The sequence below is a fragment of the Apodemus sylvaticus genome, chromosome 3 (genome assembly GCF_947179515.1).
Source record: "Apodemus sylvaticus chromosome 3, mApoSyl1.1, whole genome shotgun sequence".
In the NCBI taxonomy this organism is placed as follows: domain Eukaryota; kingdom Metazoa; phylum Chordata; class Mammalia; order Rodentia; family Muridae; genus Apodemus; species Apodemus sylvaticus.
The window spans coordinates 125,122,092-125,134,315 of NC_067474.1; the positions used below are offsets into that span (position 1 = coordinate 125,122,092).

Consider the following 12,224-nt stretch of genomic DNA (forward strand, 5'->3'; position numbering starts at 1 on the left):
AGTTTGGTACAGGGAGATAAGAATGGATCAGTTTGTATCCTTCTACGTGTTGACTGCCAGTTCACCCAGAACCATTTGTAGAAAATGCTGTCTTTTTTCTACTGGATGGTTTTTACTCCTTTGTCAAAGATCATGTAACCATAGGTGTGTGGATTCATTTCTGGGTCTTCAATTCTAGTCCATTGATCTTTCTGCCTGTCTCTGTACCAATACCATGCAGTTTTTATCACTATTGCTCTATAGTATAGCTTGAGGTCAGGGATAGTGATTCCACCAGAAGTTCTATTGTTGAGAATAGTTTTCGCTATCCTAGTTTTTTTGTTACTCCAGATAAATTTGGAAATTGCTCTTTCTATGAAAATTGAATTGGAATTTTGATGGGGATTACATTGAATTTGTAGATTGCTTTAGGCAAGGTGGCCATTTTTACTATATTAACCCTGCCAATCCATGAGCATGGGAGATCTTTTCATCTTCTGAGATTCAATTCACCCTGAAATTTATGTTTTTTAAAACCAGTTTTGTTCAGAATCTCTGAACTTTTTTGTTTTTGTTGTTGTTTGTTTGTTTGTTTGTTTGTTTTTGAGACAGGGTTTCTCTGTATAGCCCTGGTGTCCTGGAACTCACTCAGACCAGGCTGGACTGGAACTCAGAAATCCACCTGCCTCAGCCTCCCAAGTGCTGGGATTAAAGGCGTGCCCCACCACTGCCTGGCTCTGAACTTCATTTTTGATCTTGACCCTGTGAATCAGATTAGCTGTGTGACCCAACCACTCCAGAGCTTCACATATGTCTTATGAATAGTAAGCACTACACGACTTTTTTGGAGGAGGTTGTTGTTGTTACCAGTAATTGCAAAAACAGGAAGCGTGATTATCTTATTTGTCTTGCAGAGATATTGTGAGGGTAAAATGACTCTCGAGTATATAGAGTAGATAGCTATAGATTTTACTATTGAGGTGTATAGACAGTAAATGTTTGTTACTATTGGTTTATCTATACAGAAATTGTTAACTTTTGTCAGATATTATGAACCAACAAAGTGTAGAGTAAATTTTAATCCTGAGTTAGCAGCACATTGAACATAAACTGAACTGTGATCTTAATATGATGAGTTTTTTATTTACATAATTAAAATATATTTTTAGTTTTGTGATCTTGACTAACTTTTTATACATACATACATACATATATAACACACATACAGACATACATGCTCATCTGTGCATGGAATATAATGTGATATGTCTGTTCATATATATATTGTAGAATGACCAAATCAAGTTAACTAACATCAATCTCATGTATTTATCATTGATTTATGGTAAGAAAATTTAAAATTGACTTTTTTAAAGGTATTTTGTAATGTGAAATATATTATTAACAAATTCGGGCCATGGTGGCACATGCCTTTAATCTCAGCACTTGGGAGGCAGAGTAAGGTGGATTTCTGAGTTCAAGACCAGCATGGTCTACAGAGTGAGTTCCAGGACAGCCAGGACTATACAGAGAAACCCTGTCTCGGAAACCCCCCCCCCCCCTCAAAACCCCTCAATATTCACTATAGTGTTCAGTAGTTTATTTGGAATTATTCTTCCCACCTGATTGAACCTTTGTTCCTTTGACTGACACTTTCCCTTTTCTTGCCAGCTCTTTCCTCAACCTTAATTTTCTCCTAGACTATAGTAATCACCATTCTACTGTCTATTTCTGTATGTTTTCTTTCTTAGATTTCACATATAGCCTGGTTATGCATAATTGTTATTTTGTGTCTGGCTTACTTTATTTAGTATAATATCTTTCATATTCATTTTTATTGCAAATGACAGATTTTGTTTTTTTTTTAAAGGATGAATAGGGTTCCATTGTATACATACATATACCACATTAAACACTATTCATTCAACTGTTGATTGGCATTTAGGTTATTTTCATTTCTTTGCTATAGTGAGCATGGATATCTATCAGTAGGCTGATTGCAACTTCTTTGAGTATTTTCTCAAATGAGATATTTCTCTACCTAGATTTACATTTTAAAATACTGTGTTTATTTTAAGTAGGGAAATATATGAAAAAAATAAGTGTCTTCCTCTTTCTTCATTCTGGCTTCCAATTGTGCTCAGTTTGCTTGCTGTTTTGTTAAAATTCTTTACATTTACTTTAATAGTGTTCTTTCAGCTTTATCCATCATGTCAGCATTTAATATTTTTTAAACAAGACAACAATTAGAAGAATAGACATTTTTCCTAATACCTTCATTTTCTTCTATTTTTTAAGCCCCTTCCTTCCTTCCTTCCTTCCTTCCTTCCTTCCTTCCTTCCTTCCTTCCTTCCTTCCTTCCTTCCTTCCTTCCTTCCTTCTTTCTTTCTTTCTTTCTTTCTTTCTTTCTTTCTTTCTTTCTTTCTTTCTTTCTTTCTTTAATTTTTTTTGAAATAAAATCTTTTGTGTGTGTGTGTGTGTGTGTGTGTGTGTAGCCTTGGCTGTCTTTGAACTTGGTTCTGTAGACCAGGCTGCCATCCAACTCACAGAGATCTGCCTCCCTCTGCCTTGGAATGCTGGGCCTCAAACCTTTTCTTTTGTTAATTTTTGTCTTTTCTTCCACAATAATTATTTTTTCTATTAAAGAAGGAAATGCACACAGTAGTGACTATAATAGTTGCTACAATAGTATAGTAGCAATTTTTCTTTCCTAGAGTCTCATATTTAGCTGTTAAGAAATTAGGAGATACATATTTAAGACTTTCTAAAAGTTAGTTATAAAAGTCTTTTATGTATCAGATAATTAATGCCATTTTATCACATATATTTGTGGATCAGTTTATATGTAATAATGCACTAACTTATAATGGTGTGTGCAAATAAGGTAGCCCGTATCTATAGGGCTTTCACGATTTGTGTTGAGCTAGAAGGCTGGAAATAGAAATTACTATTCATTCACTTATTCATAACTTGCACACACACAATCTGCTGATACCAGTTGCTGTGCTATAGTATTTATTTAGTTACTCTGAGTTTTACTACAGTGCAGTAAGGAACATTCTTATCCTTGTCACAAGTGAGTAAATTGATATTTACAGCCTTTCCAAGTCAGGAATCCAGTCTTTCACTGATTCTAGAAGACATATTTTTCAATGATAAAATAATTTTTCTTATAGTTTTGTGAGGATGTTGAAAAGAGGTCAATTCAGTTTCAGTTTTAAAACAAAAAACAAACAAAACAACCGGAAGGGGCATGAGCAGGGTTGTGAGAGTGGCCATAGGAGATTATAGAGAGGATCAAGCTGTGACTTCTGAGTCAATGTTAGTGGACAACGTGGAGGAAAGTGTATTGTAGACAGAGGAAGAGCACAGATGAAGGCCTGAAAGTGTTTTATGTCTAATGAAGAATAATACTTATGAGCATAAGATTTGGGTTTAAGAGATTTAAAATTATATACTATTTGAAAAACATTTTTAAGAAAATAAAGAGAAGCTAAACATTGTAAGAAGCAAAACATACACCTTCTAAAGAACTTTCTCCAGAGCACATGAAAGGGACAAGCTAATGTCAAATAGGTATGGAATCAAGTAAACCTTTTATTAAGGAGAGCATAGGCAGGATATAATGTTACAATATGTTCAAATTCATTAGTCATTGGGAAAATATAAACTAAAGCACAAGATGCATTTATGTACAAATTAGGATGAGTAAAATATAAACTGCCTACCAAGATTTACAAAGAATGCACAGCAATGGAGGACTTTTCATTTTTGACAAGAGTGTAAAATGACAAGATACTTCTGAAGTAGTCTAGTAATCTTATAAATTTGAATGTAGACTTATTATATGACTAAACACTTTTATTCCTAGGTATTTACTAATGAGGTGAAAACATGCACATACAAAAATTTGGAGATAGAAGTTCATAGTATCTATTTGTAAGAGTCTGAAAATAGAAACACCTCAACTGTCTTTACAACAAATAGACAGCTGTGGTATAGCTGTATAAGGAGTAAACAAGGAGAATACACTAATGCTTCAGGCAGTGTGAAAATGAATCTCATATCATTATAATAAGAGGACGGAGCTGCACATTGCAAGTGATTTATATAATCACACTTCTGGTTTCATAGAAAGAAGCACAAGTTGAAGTGAAGCTGACTTTTTAAACAATGCAAAGGTTAAACAATGCTAAGGAATATATTATTCACTCATCCAGTCAGTACTTTGTACTATGATAGACCCCTGTAGTTTACACAACATTACTCTTGTACCAGCACTTTCAAGGCACCAGAGGAACCCATCTGTTACTCTTTTGAGAACCATGTTCTGGGTATTTCTGAGGAAAGCATGTAAAGTCAGAGATCAGTCTGATGCACACAAAAAGTAAATGCCTGCCCAAATGAACTTCTATACTTTTAAAAAATAAACTACTATATCTAGATAGTTATTAAAGAAAAGTAAGTGTTCACATCTGTCATTTATTCACATACTACTAGATACTAGTAGAAGGTACAAATGTGACTTATAACCCAAGGAAATAACAAAATACAAAAGTATGTCTTTAAATATTAGAGATAGTAGAAGTAGAAAATCTGTATTTAAAAACAAGTCTTGAGCTGGGCGGTGGTGGCGCACGCCTGTAATCCCAGCACTCTGGGAGGCAGAGGCAGGCGGATTTCTGAGTTCGAGGCCAGCCTGGGCTACACAGAGAAACCCTGTCTCGAAAAACCAAAAAAAAAAAAAAAAAAAAAAAAAAGACGTTGGTTTTTTTTTGTTGTTGTTGTTGTTTTTGTCTTTTGGGTGCTGGGATTCAAGGCGTGTACCAATACAGCCCAGAAGAAAACATTTCTTATAACAGGGAGAAAACTGACTTGACATGTATGCTTTGGTATGTTTGCTCTCACCATATACACACTAAAAATTTTTTAAAAGTTGTGATTTAAATTATTTTAGGTTTTAAAAAATGTCAGAACAGGAACATATGTTATTGTTATATAAACAAGGAAAATATTCAATAAAAAGGGATGAAATCCTGTCATCTGGGGCTAAGTGGATGCAAATACAGGGCATTATATTAAGCGTAGAAATATAAAAATAATGTTTTCTCCCAAATGGACATCAAGAAAGGTGATCTCATAGGAAAAGGGAGAATAGTGAGAATTTAGCAGATTGCTTAGAGACTAAGAGAAATGGGAGAGGAGAAAAGATGGCATACTGGCTTTATGCATGTGGAACAAACGTTTAGTTTTATTTTTGGTTTTATCCAGGCTTTCTGCAAAGAAGAGTGGGGACTTTAAGTCCTTTTGTTTTTCTTTCCCCTATCCTCTCTCTTACTAAGAACTTCTTTTAAGTCAGGAAGCCTGCATGTTTTCAAGAGTGTAGGAAAGAAGTGTCTGGTGGAGATTACTTTAAAGAAGAAAGCACTAGGCAGTGTTGCAGATGTCTACACCCAGACAAGTACAGCTCCTTAAATAGCACATTTATCTATGAACGAAAGTCCATTTTTATACCTGGTTGTGTAGCAAATATACTTTTCTACTGTTTTCACAAACAGAATATTTGTCAGTAGTGACAGTATTGAAAGTTAAATTGATTTGTGCTTCTACAATTGCAATTTTGAACCAGAACTCCCTGCTCCACCTGTATCTCCAGATGGCTAGTCACTACCTAGAATGTACAAAATGACTTAAAATTTTTAAAATTGCATTTTATCATGAGTGAGTGTGTGCTTGTGGTATGAACATGCCCCAGCATGTGTGCAATGGTCAGATGACAACTTAGACATGTCAATCTCCTTTTACCATATTGATAGCAGCTATCAAATTCCGGTCTTCAGTCTTAACAGCACATACCATTACTAATAAAGCCATCTTACTGGCCCCATCTTTCTCAAAGAAAGTAAAAAAGAAGTCCTTGACTTCATGAAGGATTCTGTTGTGTTGTTGCTTATTTAAGCACCTGTGTGTATTATAAAATTCTTTTTCTTATTTCATTTTCTCCTCATGGGTTTGTTTCCCTGGTTTTAACATTTAACCGTTTGTATTTATTTAAAATAAAAATAGTGGAATTATGTGTCATTTAAGAATTATAGATTAACAGCAAGTTATCATAGGCAGATGGTTAGATATAAGACAAATTTGCAGGTTCTGAATGATCAGCTTAAAGCAATGGAGTGCCTGAAACCTACCCATATGTTTGTAGATAGACTTGATTTCTACAAAAGAATTTGTGAGCCAAGGAGAAAATTGTTCTTCCTTGGTGTGTCTCTTCAGTCTTTTGTCCTTTAATTTTATTTTAGCCTTTCAGGTTTTTTTTGTTTTTTTGTCTTCATTAAATGGTGTTCTTGACAGTTTTGATTTGAATCTCCTGTGCAGCCCACCTGTGCTTTGAACTGGTTTCAGGTCCACTTACTGCTGCATTTAAGTTTTGTCTGCCCTATAAAGCCTTTAGCTATTTCACTAGTTTCTCCTTCTTCTTCTGGAACTCTGTAATGTTTCAACACAGTTTAATTTGTCTTCTAGATCATATATAGTCTTTAGTTTTTTTCAGTTAAAGTATCACTTCTTGTTTCATCCTTATGCCCCATGGGTAGATGAGTTAGGCAGAGCTATCTTCTATTTTGTAGATGCTGAAGTAACAACAAGCAACTGTATTTCTTCCAAGCAAATTGTTAATCTTAATTTTCATTGCAAAATGTGTTTCCCTGATACTAAGGTACCTTATGTTTTGTAATGTATGTACCACTCCTGTCATGTGCTTAGGTATCTGGTGGGTGGTAAGGGGCTTGGAAATTAGAATGTTCACATGAGATTTGCCTTCAGGCTATAATTAGGATGTTCACATAAGATTTTCCATTTGGATATACTCTTTACTGAAACATTCCTTACATTGCCTTGATACTTTAAAGATTAAGGTAGTCTCATGTAAACAAATATCCCACCAAGGGAAATGGGATGGACAGGAAATGCTGCAGCCCTTCCACTGGGGAATCCTCTGGGGTGAGGGTGCTTAATGAGGGAGTTTACGAGCTTAAGGCCAGTGTTTTCTATGAATTACTCCAGCTGCAGTAGGCCCAGAAGATGGCTCTGTTGGAAGTTCCAGAAGGTCCTTGAAAGCCTTGGCTAACAGCTAGTGCTGTCAGACAGGAATGTATGAATTCAGCAGTGGTCTGGGACTGAGCCAGAGCCATATAGTGGCCAATCTCAAAATCCCCTTACTGGTGCAAATCAGCACAGAGGCTTGAAATGCTGTGCTGGGAGCAAGGCAATGCCATCTTTTGTATTATTCAGGCTACAAGGGTTTACAGCTTAGGGCTGGTTCATCAACATATCAGAACCTGCCTCTGGTTTGGCTTGTATCAGAGCTGCCTTATGGTTGCCTTGTATCTTGTAAGTATTACATTATTCTAAGTCACACAATATAGCTTCACTTAGATTGCTAACAATATTGCTTGTTAGTTTCTGTTCAGTTCTTAACCACTGATATCTATTTCTTTTTAAAAAGCCATGCTTTTATAAAAGTAAAGTTCATAATTAGCTATTTAATAGATTGTGAAATATTTTTTGTCATTTTGTAGCCCAAGTTTTTCAGTGGAACATTTTATTTGATAGGAAAAAATGTAAATTTGGAGTACTTAATTTTTAAGTAATTATCAGTCAAGTATCATTGATTCTATATTGTATACCAGATATTAATGTCCTGATATAGTCAATTATTGTTGTTGCCTTGTTAGTTACATTTCTTCTCTTCTTATTTGTTCAGGAGAGATTAAACAGATTCTAGAAAATGAACTTCAGATACCTGTGCCTAAAATGCTGTTAAAAGGCTGGAAGACTGGAGATGTGGAAGACAGTGTAAGTTTCTTAATTGACTAGAAACAAAAGAAAATTAAGTTATATGATCAACTGATGCGTAAATGTTGTTTTTTAGCTTTGTGTGCTTGCTTGTTTTATGAGACAGGGTCTCAAGTTGAACAGCCTGACTTGAACTTCTTTGTAGCTAAGGATGGCTTTGAACTCCTGATCTTCCTGTTTCTATTTCCCCTGCCCCCAAATGCTGGGATTTGGCAAGCGCCACTATGTTTATTCTGAAAAATTAGTTTTGGATAATTTACGTATGTCAGAAGTAAATTTGGTAGTAGTAATTTAGTTTAATTCCCAAATAATATTTTTCAAGTTAAATAATTTAGTATCAGCCAGTAATAATTTTAAATGAGTTTAGGTATGAAAGTAAAAACACTTATGTGGCATGTTTTTCCTATTTTCAAGTATTCTCTTTTTTTTAGGAGGTTGTATCTTTTTGAGAGCATTTACCTTTTTCTCAAACCTCTTAGGGTATCATTGAGTGCCCTGGAATAATAATTTACTGACCAATTACTTACTGGCCTGAAAGAAGTCACATACACTGTGTACATTTATGCCAAGTATTGCATATGGAACAAAGATAATAGGAAACTTTTAAAACTTGGAATATTTAAATGGTAAGAATATTTCTTCATTTCCTTGGCTAGTGGCAGGTGCATGGAATGAATTAATATCTTGAGAATTTACAGAAGGTACCATAGTTTTCAAGTAATAGTGCCTATTGTTATGAACCCCTTAAACGCAGCCTCATGTATAAAATACTTCACTTTATTTTTCTTAAGATAGAGCAGAAATGGAAAGAAAGGAATGAGTTAGTGCTAAAGGTTTTTTATGTTTAAGGTAGAAATAATTATGAATCTTCTTATACAATTTCTGAGTATATTTCTATGCCAGGCAAAAATAAAATCTTTTGGTTAATTATTTTGTAAATAATTTGTAGTAAGTTGTACTTTATAAATCATATATTTATACATATATATGTGTGTGTCTGTATATACAGACACACACATACCTATATATATTTGATATACTTAGTATTATGTTTTATCAATACATTTACTAGAATTTCAGATTCTAGGCAAGAAACTTGAAGTTTTGATACAGTTAATGATGTGCTATATCAGGAGTCAGCACGCCTCTTCTTTATAGTCAGGGAGTAAATATTTAAGCTTATCCAACCTCTGATACAACTGTTGTGCTCAATTCCTGAAGAGCGAGAATACTCCTGACAACTTGTGAAAAGGAAACAATTCCTTTTCAGTCTAACTTTACTTATGGACACAGAATTTTAACATTATGTAATTTAATGACATGAAATATTTTTTTGATTCCTCCCCAATCCTTTAAAAATATAAAAGCTATTTTAACTTGCACACTATACAAAAACAGCTTGGTTGAGTCTATGGCCTTAGTCTGTTGCTTCTTGGTGCTATGTAATCCTCAGGTTGAAGTCAAGGGATGTGTGCCTATCAAGGGCAGCTTAGGAAGCTGCTTATTAACTGATCTTACTCCTAGCTTTTATCTAGTCTGATAAACAGGGTTTTAAAAAGGTATGAATGAGTAATTCAACAACATTGATAGAAATAAACAGAAGGATGAAATCACTTACAGTTTCTTTTTAATTAGGAAATTTGTGGTAATCTAATAATATTACATCCAGTTTTCAGTAGATTGCTAATAAAAAGGTGGCAATTTTGAAAATGTTCTTATGGTATTCTTTTTAATTGGGCACTTTTAATTACAATATTTCCAGTTACTTACATATTTTGTTTTATGTAGGATTTTTGTGATTCTCATGCCATCAATTTTTTGATTGTCCCAAATTTATATTTTCATTCCATACCTCAATGAATTTACATGTCTAAGTTGACAATTAACTCTTCTATTTGCATATTTTCTTTTCCTTCCCCTTTCTCTTCTTTCTTTCCCTTTTCTTTTTTCTTCTCTCTGCTTTTTGGTTATTTGAGACAAGATTTTATGTTTCCCAGGCTGGTCTTAAAACTCATTGAGTAGTAAATATATCTTTGAATTCGATCACTTCTGTTCTGTACAGTCTAGAGAATGTTCTACAATAGCTATATTTTCAGTTTTCCATGAGTATTAGAATTTGTAGCAAGCCAAAGTAAAAGAATAAATAACAAATGATAGATACATAGATCTCAAGGCATCATTATTAGATTAGGTGCTCATAATGTCCAGTGTAATCAACTTGGGGAATCCCCTTTAAGGCAGCCAGTTGGATTTCACCATTCAGATTATCCCCTCAGGTGAGACTTTGAAGAGGACAAATAGCAGCTGTCAGAGATACACCACTAAATTGTGTGCTTGCAACATCCAGCAAAAATTGACCAGAAGGTTTAGGCAGGTGTCTGGAGCTGGCTCACAGTTGAGCTTTTTCAACTAGGCTGAGCTTCCCGTAGTGGGACTTCCTGCTTTTCTTTTCCACTGTAGCTACTTTTATGCCATGGATGAAATAGTAACAACTATTGAACATGTTTCACCTTCTAGCTGTTTTCAAGGACAAATGTTTTTACCTTTTAGTCTGTTTTGCTATTATTTTCTCTACCTAACACAATGTTTAGGTATGGGGGTGCAGCCTATTTTCAGACCTCGCAGGAGATTTTGAGACATTTCTGATTGATGTGAAATGGTGGGGCCAACCTCCCAGATGAGCTCAAACAACACGAGGCAGTTTATCACATGATGCTGGGATTTATCCCAGGTGCTGGGATTATGGATTTGCAGTCACCATAACCAACTCCATTCTCACATATTTAATGGCATCTTAGACAGACCTGCTTTAAAGAGAACTCTTGATTCTCTTCTATGTTGTTTTTTGTTTTTGTTTGTTTGTTTTACCAGTTTTCTTCAATAAAGTCAGCCTTGTGTAGCCACTGGTAAAACAAAAGATACTGGTTATGAGTCTTTTCCTTTATCTCACAACACCTCACAAAATGTCACAAAGTATACTTCGATAACTCCTATTGATTGTATTTCTAAAATATTTCTTAACCAAGGATACTTTTCAGTATTTTTATTGTAACTGCCTAATCAAGACTATAGTATCTCTACCCAGACTAATATAATATCACTATTGTTTTCTTAGCTTCTTTTTATGGCGAATTTTTGTTCACTCCCTGCTTAGCAGCCAGAATAATCTTTTAAAAAACATGAATTAAAGAACATTGCTCTTTTGTTGAAATACAGCTTTTATACTTTTCTCTGTTTTACAAGTGCCCATTGAGATCTTCTACTCTCAGCTTCTATGCCATGGCTTAAAAATCTCTTTTCTAGGATTGAACTTTTTACACAGTCTCTGACAGATACTCTTCAATTCTTTGGAACCATTATTACCCCTAAATCTTTACATAAATGGCCCTTTCTGTGTTTTGAGTTTTAGCTTTATACTACCTGTGCAACAGCCATTTCTCATTTGACTCTCATCCCATGATTTCCTACCATATCAGTATAAGAAGAGGGGCCATGCCTGTTTCTATCACCAGTGTTTATAGAATTCTTGGTATATTGGTATCAAATAAAGGTTCATGGATGAATGCATGAATAAATGGCCTAAAGAAAGGGTTCATTTTATTTAATCATGCTATTATATTTTGATGGGAAAGATTTGATGGAGAATCTTTGGGTAGTAGATTGATAGAAGTAGAATAATGACTTGATCGAGTGCTAAGAATATTTTTCTAGTCCACAAAACAATAAAAGATAAAAGGTAAAGATAAATTTCCTGTGTATATGTGTATGCACTTTGTTTGCATGCTTACATTATTGAGAGAACACACCAATTTCAAAAAGGTGTTCCATATTTAACATAAAATTTCAGATTTTCATGTGTCCTGATAGGTTGTAATCTTATAGGTAATTATGTATTATGTTTGTTTTCAAACCATGCACCATAAACTGTTAATAGGTTGTGAAGTTAACTGAATGGGTAAGAGACAACATAAAGAAAAAGGAGAAGGAAAAGAAGTGGAATACAACAGAAATGTCATTCTAATGTAAATAATTAGGGTATTTATTTTTATTTAAGACTGCACTTAGTAAGATGGGCCCTCTCATGGAGCAGTTAAAAGTTCTTCCTGTGGCCTGCTTGGGTAAGATCACCTTTCTCCAGGTGTCTTTTTCTCCATCTGCAGAATTAAGGAATCATTCACTGAGGATTCCTTAAGCACTCCTTGCTTTTTTAACACTTACAGCCTTGCCATTATTATTTGTTTTGACTCCTGCCAGGATTGACTTTGCTACCTGTTACCTGTTTAAGCCAATCATTGTAAAGAGTTTGAGATTTCCAAATCACTCCTCTCCGGAATCTTCCTAGACTTCACATTCTATACCTGTCTTATCTTTCCTTCCCCTACAGTGCT

The 12,224-nt window shown here is 34.5% G+C and overlaps 1 protein-coding gene across 1 annotated transcript in view; it reads left to right on the forward strand.

Moving 5' to 3' along the window:
• Positions 1 to 12,224, forward strand: part of Faf1 (Fas associated factor 1) — a 301,749-nt gene that overhangs the window by 67,669 nt on the left and 221,856 nt on the right. Inside the window, exon 5 of the mRNA XM_052176992.1 lies at positions 7,745 to 7,836. Within this exon, the coding sequence (XP_052032952.1) occupies positions 7,745 to 7,836 (92 nt within the window). The remainder of the gene's footprint in view (positions 1 to 7,744; positions 7,837 to 12,224) is intronic.